Source organism: Scyliorhinus torazame, chromosome 15 (genome assembly GCF_047496885.1).
Source record: "Scyliorhinus torazame isolate Kashiwa2021f chromosome 15, sScyTor2.1, whole genome shotgun sequence".
NCBI classification, from domain to species: domain Eukaryota; kingdom Metazoa; phylum Chordata; class Chondrichthyes; order Carcharhiniformes; family Scyliorhinidae; genus Scyliorhinus; species Scyliorhinus torazame.
The window spans coordinates 135,254,236-135,267,801 of record NC_092721.1 but is presented as its reverse complement, the minus strand read 5'-3'; the positions used below and the strand labels follow the sequence as shown (position 1 = coordinate 135,267,801).

At 43.2% G+C, this 13,566-nt stretch overlaps 1 protein-coding gene across 1 annotated transcript in view; it reads left to right on the top strand.

The window, feature by feature from the left end:
• The first annotated feature begins 1,048 nt into the window (after window positions 1-1,048).
• The window catches only part of poglut3 (protein O-glucosyltransferase 3), a 38,761-nt gene continuing 26,243 nt past the window's right edge, over window positions 1,049-13,566 (top strand). Inside the window, exons 1-4 of the mRNA XM_072476790.1 lie at window positions 1,049-1,394; window positions 1,894-2,091; window positions 12,095-12,375; window positions 12,481-12,691. Of these exons, the coding sequence (XP_072332891.1) occupies window positions 1,187-1,394; window positions 1,894-2,091; window positions 12,095-12,375; window positions 12,481-12,691 (898 nt within the window). The 5' untranslated portion in view covers window positions 1,049-1,186. The remainder of the gene's footprint in view (window positions 1,395-1,893; window positions 2,092-12,094; window positions 12,376-12,480; window positions 12,692-13,566) is intronic.

Genomic DNA, 13,566 nt, shown 5'->3' with positions numbered 1-13,566 from the left:
ACAGACCCTTGGAGGATGGAACAGGGTGGTCGTGGAGGGGGTGGTGTAATGGGGGGGATGGGGTTGGGGCAAGGGTGTATTGGGGGAAGAAGGGAAATGGGGGGGAGGGAGGGAAATGGGGTGTTGAGCTGATGGACACAGCCTCATCCAAGAGAATCTGGAGACGATGAGGGTCTCCCAAGCCCTCTTGGCATGTTGGACCCTTGCCACCACATATCCTCCCGCCTCTGACTCCTCCTTGGTCTTGTCCTCCAGACCCTCCTGGTCTCCCTCCTCCTCAGACGAGGCTGCATGTTCCTCCTCCTCCAGGTATAACAGCAGATACTATATGCTCCCTTTCCAGGCACACCCAGACGTGGACATACCAGGAGAAGAAAGGCAGATATATTAAGTGAGCACCCCCATCAATTGCACTGTGCCCGGATATGTTAAAGATCACCTAATTAGGCAGGCCCAAGAGCAAGTCTAGAATGAGTCCTTTGGGTTGCCTGCTCCTCTCTCTATCAGGTGATCAAAGATCAAGAGCATGGAGCTAAAGATTAGCCTGAGGTAGAGGAGCAACCCTCTCAGACTCAGTAATCATGAAACACAAACTCATCCAGGCTGTAAAAATTACAGTAAAAGCAAAATACTGCAGGTGCTGGAAATCTGAAGAGTCATATATATGGACTTGAAACTCTGTTTCTCTCTGCATGGATGCTGCCAGACCTGTTGAGTTTTTCTGGCATTTTTTGTTTAAAATCGCAAAAACTAGAGGCAGCACTGCACTCTGTGAATTGACTTAAAAACATATTTGAAGGGTCTGCACGGTGCAACACTCTACGTGCCCAGATATCCAATGGAACAGGGGAGAACTCCAGCGAGAGCCTTCCACCTCAGACCCCCATCTGCACTCGACTGCAGGGTGGAACATCAAGCCGTTTCCGCACCGGCGAGGAAAAATCTGGGTTTGATAACACTCCTGAGAAGAGCTTGCGCGATACAAATGCACGTCGTTGTTATTCGGTTCGCTTCCACCAGAGATCTGTTCCAGGTTTTCCTCTCATTCCGACGCAGCCGTTGGGGTTTCCGCACTCCAGTCAAAGATAGGCAACGATGCTGAGTAGCCCCGGGTGGCATTGAAGTTTTTTGTGTGCTGTGGCGGGATGTCTTCGCGCTGAATTGGAGCCGAGCAGACAACAAAACGATGCAGCGGCAGCGATTGTTCTGGGTGTTTTCGATGGAGTTGTTTTTGATGGTTTCTGTTGGTAAATGTGAAACAGGGAAAGAGGAAGTGAGTGCTGCAAAAAGTTTGGTGTGGGGGCCGGGTCTGAGGGCTGATGTTGTGCTGCCGGTTCGATATTTCTATATCCAGGCAGTTAACTCCACAGGAGAAAATGTCACCTCGTCTCCCGGTATGTAAAATTCCTCCTGGGAATTGGGGCCTTTTGGACCATTTTGTTCACTTCCAGTTAATAACATGCTCATCAGATTTGGATCTGTTGCTGTGATGTACTTTTAGAACTATATTGATTGTAATTTTTCACTGCAGCCAGGTGTAGGTGAACTTTATTGAAGTCCAACGGTAAGTACAGCCATAATTATTGAGCATTTCTGTCAGTATTGTTCTGCATCTTGCAGTAGAACAAGAGAATAGATTCCCCAGATTGAATTATAATGGACTCATGAAGACATCTGGGAGTCATTTAAAGACTGTAATCAAATTTCTGTGCTCACATGTTTGTGCAAATTAAAAGCCACTCTAATGTGAATTTCTGTTGAAACCCAATCTTAGAAAATTACACTGCTGTAACTTTGGAGATTTTTTTATAAACCTGTATCTATAAGTTAATAAGGGTGATATATAGTGCGAGAAATTGAAAAGTAGTCATTCATTTTGCCCATTTAATTCAGGAAGTGATACATTCAATGTGGTGATCCAAGTGCTGTCCTCCAGAGAACATGTTCGGCGTTACGTACCTGCACCCTTGGATCGAAATGATGGGACATTTCTTATGAGGTATCGAATGTATGGAACTGCCAGTGAGGGGCTAAAGATTGAAATATTTCACCACGGTCAACATGTAGGCCAGTCTCCATTTATTTTGAAAGGTAAATTCAGATTTTAAAACAACATTTGGGTAGAGGAGTTGGGAGAAAATATCTCAGTGAATGGAGGTTGGCCTAAACTGGAGCTAAGCACTGAGATATAATTGGTTTGACATTAGATTGTTACAACAATGCTATTTAGTACGATGGGATAGCGGAATGACATAATAAGGCGGTACTGGATGCCACAGATGAAATTTAGCAGAGAGATAACCGGAGAAACTCTGCCTACTGTAGGAGTACGGAATGCATGCTCTGCAGGCGGCTCAGGGGCAAGAGGAAGTGCCACAGGAATCATACAATCATAGAATAAGTTACAGCACAAAAGGAGACAATTTGGCCTGCTGTGACGGTGCTGGCCCTCTGAAGGAGCAGTCCACCTCGTGTCATGCCCAAAACGTTTCTCCATAGGTTTGCAATTTTCTTCTCTTCAGATATTGAACCAGTTCCCCTTTGAATCGCTCAATTGAGCCTGCCTCCAACACAGTCTCAGACAGTGCATTTTAGATCCTAACAACTGGCTCCGTGAAATATTTTCCTCAGGTCTCCATTGCTTCTTTTGCTAATTACCTCAAATCTGTGCTGTCTCTTTCTCGAGTTTCCACCAATGGTAATTTATTCAACCTATCTACTCTGTCCAGACTCCTCATGATTTTGAATACATTAATCAGATCTCCTCCATCTTTTCTTCAAGGAAAACAGGCTTCTTGACCCTGGAATCACTTTTGTGAACCTTTACTGCACCCTCTCTAATATTTTCACCCATCTTCCAAAAGTGTGGTGTCCAGAACAGGGCACAATACTCCAGTTGAGGCTAAACCAATGTTTTATACAGGTTTAACATGACTTCCTTGCTTTTATACTCTTTGCCCCCATTGAACAAACCCAGTATACCATATATTTTATTAACCACTCTCTCAACCTTTCCTGCCATCTTCAATGATTTATGCACATATATACCAAAGTACCTCTGCTTCTGCATCACCTTTAGAGTTGTGTCCTTGTTATTGTCTCTCCTTGTTCTCCCTAAATAAATAATTTCATACTCCTGCATTAGATATCTGTTACTTGCTCCTCCTGCACCATTTCACCAACCTATGTCTTTGAAGTCCTGCACTATCCTCCTCATAGTTCACAGTACTTCCAAGTTTCATATCATCTGTAAATTTCGAAATGATGCCTTGTACACCAAGGTCTAGTCATGCATATATATATATATATATTTTAATTTAGAGTACCCAATTCATTTTTTCCAATTAAGGGGCAATTTTGCGCGTTCAATCCACCTACCTTGCACATCTTTGGGTTGTGGGGGCGAAACCCACGCAAACTCGGGGAGAATGTGCAAACTCCACACGGACAGTGACCCAGAGCCGGGATCGAACCTGGGACCTCAGCGCCGTGAGACTGCAGTGCTACCACTGCGCCACCGTGCTGCCCACTAGTCATTCATATATGCCAGGAAGATCAGGGGTCCTAACACTATCTTTGCGGAGTTCTACTACAAACCGTCCTCTAGTCCGAAAAACAACCATTCACCATCACTGTTTGTTTCCCGTCACACATTCCAATTATGTATCCATGTTGTTGCTCTCCCTTCTATTCCATGAATTCTAACTTTGCCCACCAGTCTGTTGTGCTGCACTTTATCAAATGCCTTTTGTAAGTCGATGCACACCACCTCAGCAGCATCACCCTCATCAACCCTCTCCGTTACCTCATCAAAAAACTCCAGCAAGGGAGTTAAACATGATTTTCTTGTAACAAATCTGTGCTGGCTTTCAATAATTAACCTGCATTTTCCCAAGTGACTATTAATTTTGTCCTGAATTGTTGTTTCTAAGGTTTCCCCACCACTAAAAAACTGATTGGTCTGTAATTGCTGGGATCATCTTTACACTTTTTTTGAATAAGTCCACCATTCCAAAATCTAAGAGAAAATTGAAAAATTATGGTCCGTGCTCCTGAAATTTTCACACTCACTTGCATCAGTATTCTTGGATGCATTTCATCTGGTCCTGGTTCTTATCACCTTTTAAATACAGACAGCCTATTCAATACCACTTCCTTATCAATTGTAAACCTTTCAAATTTTTGAACTACCTCCTCTCTCATCATGACCTGAGCAGCATATTCCTTGGTAAAGAAAGATTCAAAGTACTAATTTAATACTTAAGTCATATCCCTTGCCTCCCCTTTGTCGTCCCTACGTGGCCCCACTCCGCTTACCACTCTTGCACTATTTATTTGCCAACAGAAGACTTTTGGATTTGAAATGAAAATCGCTTATTGTCACAAGTAGGCTTCAAATGAAGGTGCTGTGAAAAGCCCCTAGTCGCCACATTCCGGCGCCTGTTCGGGGAGGCTGGTATGAGATTTCCTTTATGTCAGCTGCCAGTTTTTTCTCATACTTTATCATTGCTTCTCTTATTTGCTTTCTCAATTCCCCGCTGAACCTTCTGTATTTGGCCTGATTTTCAATTATTCACCCGACATAAGCACACTTCTAACACACTTTTTCTGCTTCATAATACTCTATGAGAAGAGAGTGCTGATTAGTTGGCAAGTGGATTGTTTTGGATTTGTTTGCTCTACCTTTCCACTCCGTGGGAATATACCTTGGCTGGACTTGAACTACCTCTTCCTTAAAGGCACCATATTGTTCAGTTGCAATTTTGCCTGCTAACTTTGATTCGAGCTTATCTGGTTCAGATTCATCAATTGAAGTTGGCTTTCTCCGGGTACAAGAATTCCATTAGGTTACCCAACCATACCTTTTAATTTTCTATTGAAAAACAATAATAAATTTAGAGTACCCAATTATTTATTTTTTTCCAATTAAGGGGCAATTTAGCATGGCCAATCCACTTAACCTGCACATCTTTGGGTTGTGGGGGTGAAATTGGGAGAATGTGTAAACTCCACACGGACAGCGACCCAGGGCCGGGATTCGAACCCGGGTCCTCAGCGCCTCAGTCCCACTGCTAACCACTGTGCCACATGCCCAACCATACCTAGCCACTGGGCAGAGAAGGAGACCACAACCACAGCAGAACTCACCTCTGGGCAATTAAGGAAGCGAAGGTGAAGTAGTCCGCCTTCACACCCATTTGCAGCCCTGGCGAGTCCGACACCCCAAAAATGGCCACCAAAGAACTGGCTTCAGATCAATATTCAGAATCGCTGACATGGTGCTAAAGAAGGAGAGCCCAGTTTGGGGGCACACGAGAAACTCATGGCTCTCTCTGCCCTTTACACTAGTATTATCCCAGTCTCCATTTGAATAACATAACTATCCATCTCTATAACTACTCTTTAATTCTAGCACTCCTCTGTAATTTCCTTGATCTTTCACACCTATCGGTGGCCTGTAGATTATACCGAGCAATAAAATTGCACCTTTTATGATCTTTAGCTCTAGCCAAGTTAATTTTGGCCTTGACCCCTCGGACACATCCTCTCCAGCACGGCCACTCCTCTTTTCCTTTCTATTCAATCCTTTCTGAACACCTTGCATCCAGGAATATTTAATACCCAGTCCTGCCCTTTTAGCCAGATCTCTGTTGCATCCACAACTTCATGAGCAGGATTTTCATGTTAGAGATTAGTAGCGGGAGTTTGGAAATTGTCTTGTTCGGTGCACGTGCCTCAGGAAAACCAACCTGGAAAGGTGCGGACCACAAACTGAAAGCAAGGTTTGAGGAAACAAAGTCTCTGACCTTCCAGGGAAGGTGTTAGTACCATGGTTTTAAAACTGAAGGAAAGCCAGTATGGGCTGCAAAACAAAGACTAATATACATGCTTACTGCGAAGGAAGCATGCAAGGAACATTCACCTGAAGCAAAGACTCCTTTCTCTCTCACTTAGTTTGTTGTTCCCTTTTCCACCCCTCTGTGTTTGCCTGTCTGGTGCGTGTGTGTAGAGGGTGGGGAGGCAAATTAAAAGGGGAGTTGGGTACTTATTAATATTTTACCAACTGTATTTGGGTATTTCATTATAGTTCTCATTATAAATAAACAGTAATTGTGTTTAAACTTACAAACCTGGTGACTGTAAGTATCAGGCAGCCAAGAGCCAAAGACTTTGGGAATTTTTGTAAGAATCATTAGTTAATTCACTTGTGTTGTGACACCAGGTGTCTAGGGCTGGAATTAGAACATAGAACAGTACAGCACAGTACAGTCCCTTCGGCCCACAATGTTGTGCCGACCATTTATCCTAATCTAAGGTTAACCTAATTGACCGTCCACTTGCCTGGGGTGAAGTAACCCTATCTATGCCCCTCATAATTTTATACACCTCAATCAGGTCCCCCCTCAGCCTTCTCTGCTCCAAGGGAAAATGTAAATAAACATTAAGCAATTGACATATTAGGCTTTAAAAAAGGCTGTCAGTTGGTCTTTTCCTTATGTGTACCTATTTCAGACATTATGGTCTCCATCAATAAATGGAGATGATGTAGAGGGGGGATGCTTGGCAGGTAACTGTCAGCCAATGTTAACTGGTGCATTCGTCGTGGCAACACCTCTATTAATCAGAATCCACTTGCCAACTAATCAGCACTCTCTTCTCATACAGTATAAAATTGTTATTTCCCCAGACATTGGTATTCTTGCAACTGTCCTGCTGAGTGCAAGATAAAAAGCTTTGACAAAACATTGTCTTTCAGCAATATAAAATATCTTGTGGAGGCAGAAGGCATGGAGCATTTGTGAATATCGATGCAACGAGTGCAACAGTAAAGGAGAAGATTGTAGTGATAATGGGTAGGAGATACAAAAGCTAAAAGGGCGGTACTTCACATTGGCAGTCCTCAATGTAAAAGGCCACCCTGGTTTGGATGTGATGCATCCTAGGTTACTGAGATCAATAAAAGTGGAACTTGTGGAGATTCTGAAAACAGTATTCCAATTCCCCTTGGCCACAGGGAAGGTGCCAGAGGGCTGAAGGATTGAAAATACTAAACTCTTGTTTCTTTTTGTAAGAAAGGTTGAGGAAGAGGGATGAATCTGGCAATTATAAGCCAGTCAGCCTAATATCGGTGGCATGGAACCATTCAAAGGACTATCATTTGAATGGTACCATGCCACCGATATTAGGCTGACTGGCTTATAATTAATTGACATTTGGAGAAGTATGGACTAATAAATAAAAGTCAACGCATGTGTGTTGAGGGCAAATTTTATTGGACTGACTTGTCAGTTCTTTGAACTAATGGAAAGGGTTGATGAGGGTAATTCAGTTGATGTCATGTATACGGTCCATCAGAAGGCGTTTAACAAAGTATCACATTAGCTTTAATTTTACTAATACATCTATGTAATTAAAGCAACACTGGCAGCATGGATGCAAAATTGGCTTTCGGACAGAAAGCAGAACAATGGTTTGTGGTAGTTTTTCAGATTGGATGGAAGGAAACAATGGTGTTCCGCAGCAGTCGATGTTAGGACCATTGCTGTTCCTGATATATATTATTTACCTGGACTTAGGCCGAGTGGCCTAATTCTGCTCTATCGGGTCTGCTCCGCCCGTTCAATCATAGCTGATATTTTCTCGTCCCCATTCTCCTGCCTTCTCCCCATAACCCCTGATCCCCTTATTAATCAAGAACCTATCTATCTCTGTCTTAAAGACACTCACTGATTTGGCCTCCACAACCTTCTGCGGGAGAGTTCCACAGATTCACCACCCTCTGGCTGAAGAAACTCCTCCTCATCTCTGTTTTAAAGGATCGTCCCTTTAGTCTGAGATGGCGTCCTCTGGTTCTAGGTTTTCCTACGAATGTAAACATCCTCTCCACATCCACTCTATCCAGGCCTCGCAGTATCCTGTAAGTTCCAACGAGTACAGCCCCAGAGTCCTCAATCTTTCCTCATACGACAAGTTCTTCATTCCAGGGATCATTCTTGTGAACCTCCTCTGGACCCTTTCCAAGGCCAGCACATCCTTCCTTAGATACGGAGCCCAAAACTGCTCACAATACTCCAAATGGGGTCTGACCAGAGCCTTATACAGCCTCAGAAGTACATCCCTGGTCTTGTATTCTAGCCCTTTTGACATGAATGCTAACATTGCATTTGCCTTCCTAACTGCTGACTGAACCTACACGTTAACCTGAAGAAAAACGTGAACAAGATCTCCCAAGTCCCTGCGTTTCTGATTTCCTAAGCATTTTCCCATTTAGAAAATAGTCTATGCCTAAATTCCTCCTTCCAAAGTGCATAACCTCACACTTTTCCACATTGTATTTCATTTGCTACTTCACTGCCCACTCTCCTAGCCTGTCCAAATTTTTCTGCAGCTCCCTTGCTTCCTCAATACTACCTGTCCCTCTACAGATCTTTGTATCATCTGCAAACTTAGCAACAGTACCTTAAGTTCCTTCTTATCATTAATGTATATTGTGAAAAGTTGTGGACCCGTGAGGCACACCACTAGTCACTAGACCTGGTTGTAGAGGGCAGCGCATCAATGTTTGTAGATGACATAAAAGCTCAGAAATATAGTAAACATTTGTGGAGGATAGTAACAGACTTCAGTACGATATACAGGTCAGTGAACTGGGGCAGCACGGTAGCATTGTGGTTAGCATAATTGCTTCACAGCTCCAGGGTCCCAGGTTCGATTCCGGCTTGGGTCACTGTCTGTGCGGAGTCTGCACGTCCTCCCCGTGTGTGCGTGGGTTTCCTCCGGGTGCTCCGGTTTCCTCCCACAGTCCAAAGATGTGCAGGTTAGGTGGATTGGCCATGATAAATTGCCCTTAGTGTCCAAAATTGCCCTTAGTGGGGTTGCTGGGTTATGGGGATTGGGTGTAGGTGTTGACCTTGGGTAGGGTGCTCTTTCCAAGAGCCGGTGCAGACTCGATGGGCCGAATGGCCTCCTTCTGCACTGTAAATTCTATGAAATTCTATGAACTGGGCAGACAGATGGCAGATGAAATTTTAATGCAGAAAAGTGTTAAGTGATATATCTTCGTAGAAAATATGAGAAGAGGCAATCTGTACTGAATGGCACAATTTTAAATACAGTGTAACTGAGAGACATGGGGTGAGTACACAAACCGTTGATGTTGGCAGGACAAGTTGAGAAGACTGTGAAATCTGTGGGATCCTTGGTTTAATTAAAGAGTACTAAAAGCAAGGGTATAGTGTAAAATCTTTGTAAAACACTAGGCCTCATCTGGAGTAGTGTGTTCATTTCTGGGCATCACACTTTCGGACGAAAATAGACCTTTGAGAGTGTGGACAAGAGATTTATTAGAATAGTACCAGGAATGAGGAACTGGAAAAGTGAGATTGTTCTTAATAGAGAAGGTTAATCGGAGATTTGATGGCAGCCTTCAAAATTAGGAATGATAAAATAAAAGAGGAGTGACTGTTTCTGCTGGTAACCCGAGGATACAGTTTTAAGGTGATCGGTTAAGAACCAGAGGCACCATTAGAATTGCATCTGAATTTATTTCGAGTCGCTTCTGAAGCATGCAGAACTTTATTAATGAGGTTTTTCTTCTGTTCCTATTGCTGTTTGGGCATCTTGCCACAATACTGGGCATACGCCTTCCCAAACAGGAGCTGATTGTGTGAGACATTTATTAGCTGATAGTTCTTTTCAGCCAAGTCTTTATTTTACCTCTCCCAAGGATGCTGGTTTTTGACGTTGAACGTTGCCGAGAGACTTTGTGAACCAGATATCCTCCTTGGGTGCTGTAACCATTTTGCTGCCTATAGGGCCTCAGATCCCCAGTCTTCAGTAGCAGGAAATGTAAATGGTTGGGCATTGAAACTACCATGTTGCTCTTAACTTGCTTTACTTTGATTTTAACATTTAAATAGAAGCAAAGAACAACCTCTCATTGCCTTACATTGTCCTTTACCCACATTCCCCTTCTCCCTCTCAAGCCCATTTCATTCTCCCCTAAGGCGCTTATTCCTGCACTCTAATTCCCTACTATCTGGACTTCGGTCTTTAATTCATTATGCCATTTTGACAGATAAGTGATTCGCAAAATTATTTATTTTATTTTTTATTACACTGCAGGTGCTATATAAAGACAAGTTTTTTAAAAAAAATGTTTTTTTGGGGTTTTGTACATGGTATATATACAAATATACACACACAAATATACAAAAACAAAGGAAGAAAAAATAAGTAATGAGAAAGGGGTTCCACCCCCTTTTTGTTACAAAACCAAACTGGGGGGGTGACACCAGGGTGGTGCCCCTAATGCTATTTACATTTTGGTTAACTTTTTATTACTGTTCAGTTGCTAAGCTTCGGCCATGGCCTGTTCCTTCTTCCCGCACTTTCTTTCTCTTTTCGCCTTGCTGTGGCTATTGTCCTTCCCTGTGATCTCCCCCCCCCCCCCCCCCCCCCACCTTCTTCCCTGCTATCCTCTTTCTCTCTCGTTGGGTTTGGCTACCTCTTCTTGTTCCCCCGGGTCTTCCCTCACTCCCCTCCCTTCTATCATGTCTTGGCTACCTCTTCCTTGCTCCTGGTTACTTAGATATTGGCCACAAACAGGCCCCGGAACAGTCGGGTGAATGGCTCCCATGTTTTGAGGAAGCCATCATCCGACCCACGGATGATGAATTTGATTTTCTCCATTTGGAGAAATTCCGATAGGTCGGACAGCCAGTCTGCAGCTTTAGGTGGTGCTGCTTACCGCCATTATACGGCGGGTGAACAGGGAGGCAAAGGTAAGGTCATTGGTCCGCCTCCCCATGAACAGATCTGGCTGGTCTGATACCTCGAAGACCGCGACTTTCGGACATGGCTCCACCCTCATCCCCACCACTATGGACATAGCCTCGAAGAAGGCTGTCCAGTACCTGGTAAGTCTGGGACAAGATCAGAACATGTGGGCGTGGTTGGCCAGGTCTCCTTGGCACCGTTCACATCTGTCCTCCACCTCTGGGAAAAACCTGCTCATTCGGGTTCTAGTCAAGTGGCCTCTATGTACCACTTTTAGTTGCGTTAGGTTGAGTCTTGTGCATGTGGAAGTGGAGTTGACCCTATGTTGACGGTTGCTTCGCTCCGGAGTGCCCACCCTATTTCAAACCCCAGGTCTTCCTCCCATCTCCTCCTCATCGCGTCCAGTTTGGTGGCAGCCCTCTCTATCAGTTGTTCGTACATGTCGCTACAGTTCCCTCTGCCTAGAAATTCTGCGTCAAGTATTTCTTCCAGTAGCGGTGGTCGCGAGTACGTCCTTGTCTCCTTTTGCAGGAAGTTTTTAAGCTGCAGGTACCTGAGTTCGTTGCCCCATGCTAGCTGAAATCTCTTTGGCGGTTCGTCCAGTGTCGTGACTCTACCGCCTCTGACTGTCAATGTCCCCCTTGTCCTGTCTCCATCTTTTAAAGGTGGCATCAGTGAGTGCTGGCTGAACCTATGGTTATTGCAGATGGGGGCCTTATATGAGTGCAAGTTGTAGTTGTTCTGAAGAAGCATCATATTCAATTTGAAACGTTAATTGTTTATCTCCCATGTATGGATGCTGCCAGACCTGTTGATTATTTTTTTAGCACTTACTTTTATTTCCAGCATCTACAGTAAGTTGCTTTTATTGTAGTTGTTGTTATCGGTCGTCTTATCCCTTTCCCCAAATTCGGGGAATGCATAAGCCCAAAAATGTAAAGTTACAGAGATGATTGTAGGTAATCTTTTGCGCTTTTTTTACTGCCCTCGAGTCAAGTTGTTGCGTCTGGAACAATCCTCTCAACAACTAACCTGGGCGTGCTTTCCAGCTGCAATAGGAAGGAAACGACTTGCAAATTGGCAAGTTGCATTATTGATGGTCATTCTTGCGCACATGTCGAGGCATTCTTTTTTGTAAAATTTAGTAATATCTATGCAAATTGTTTGAACTTTGCACCTGTGTAGCTTTAGATTTGTGGGGAATTGATACAAGGATTGTTTGCTGAACAATCATTTTTGATAGAGCTAATTATTACAGAGGTAATGTGTAATTGCATGTAGCTGTAATATGTTGTGTTCCTGCTTCTATTAACAGGGCCAGTTTATCATGAATACTGTTACTGTCCAGAAGAGGAGCCTCAGAAATGGAAAGATACAGTATCTTGTCCTGCAGAAGAGGAACAGATTTCTAGTGACTTCACTAATTTTCCCAGTATAGACCTCGCACTCCTACTAGAAGAAGTACCAAACCGATTCGGCGATCGAGGAATTGTTCACTACACCATATTGGATAACCAGATTTATCGACGAACCATGGGACGGTACACAGACTTCAAAATGTTTTCAGATGAAATGCTGCTTTCTTTAACAAGGAAAGTAAGTGTCGAAAAAACTATAATCTAAAAATGTTATTCTTTGTACCGTAATCTGTCAGAAAAGGGCTCATTATTTAGTTTGGTTTTTTTGTGGACTTTTCTTTAGGTTCGATTGCCCAATGTTGAATTCTATGTAAATGTTGGAGATTGGCCACTAGAAACCCGTCAAATGAAGGATAACCCTTTGCCCATTATTTCTTGGTGTGGCTCTGAGGATACTGCAGATATTGTCCTTCCAACATATGACATAACACGCTCTACATTAGAAACACTCCGTGGTGTAACAAATGATCTTCTCTCCATTCAAGGACAGACTGGTAGGTGGTTTGCTTACATTTCTATTAATTTTTACATTGAATTTTACGATGAATTCAATGATCTGACACCTACTATTACAGCGGGTTTTCCTTATTTAAAATTAAGTTTTCATGCAGGAGCATATTTTCCCAGCCGTTTTATTTGTTCTCCCCATTCCCCATCCCCTTTTCTACATTTTGTTTTGTAGTTATGAATTGGTCATTTCTGCAGAGGCTGGAGATTTTCCGTTATGCCAAATGAGTTGAGGTTTAATCAGAGAAATGGAGGTTTAAGTTTTTATTGCCCACACCTAACTGTTCTGAGCAGGCGGTGGTGAGCCCTCATGATGAATACAACAGAGAGGCTTGTTACAACAAAAACAGAAAATACTGGACAATCTCAGCAAGTCTGACAGCATCTGTGGAGAGACAACGGAGCTAACACTTTGAGTCTGGATGACTCTTTGTCAAAACTTGCTAGGCTATTTCAGAGGGTAATTAAGAGTCAACCACATCATTGTGGGTCTGGGGTCACATAAGCCTGACTGGGTAATGGTGGTGGTTTCCTTCATTAAAGATCATTCATGAACCAAATGAACTTTCACAACTATCCAATAGTTCCATAGTCACCATTACTGATACAAGATTTTTATTCCCGATGTATTTAATTAGCTGAATTTAAATCTCCAACTGTCTTGATGAGTTTTAAGCTCATGTCGCAGAATCACTAGACGAGGCCTTGGGATTACTAGTCCTAACAGCACACGGACTACAGTGGTTTACCATCACCTTTATGAGCAATTAAGGGTGGTCAATAAATGACAGCAACACTATAAAATCATGAATGAATGGAAAAACATGTGGTCACTGGCTCCATTCTGTCCACTCCAAAAGCT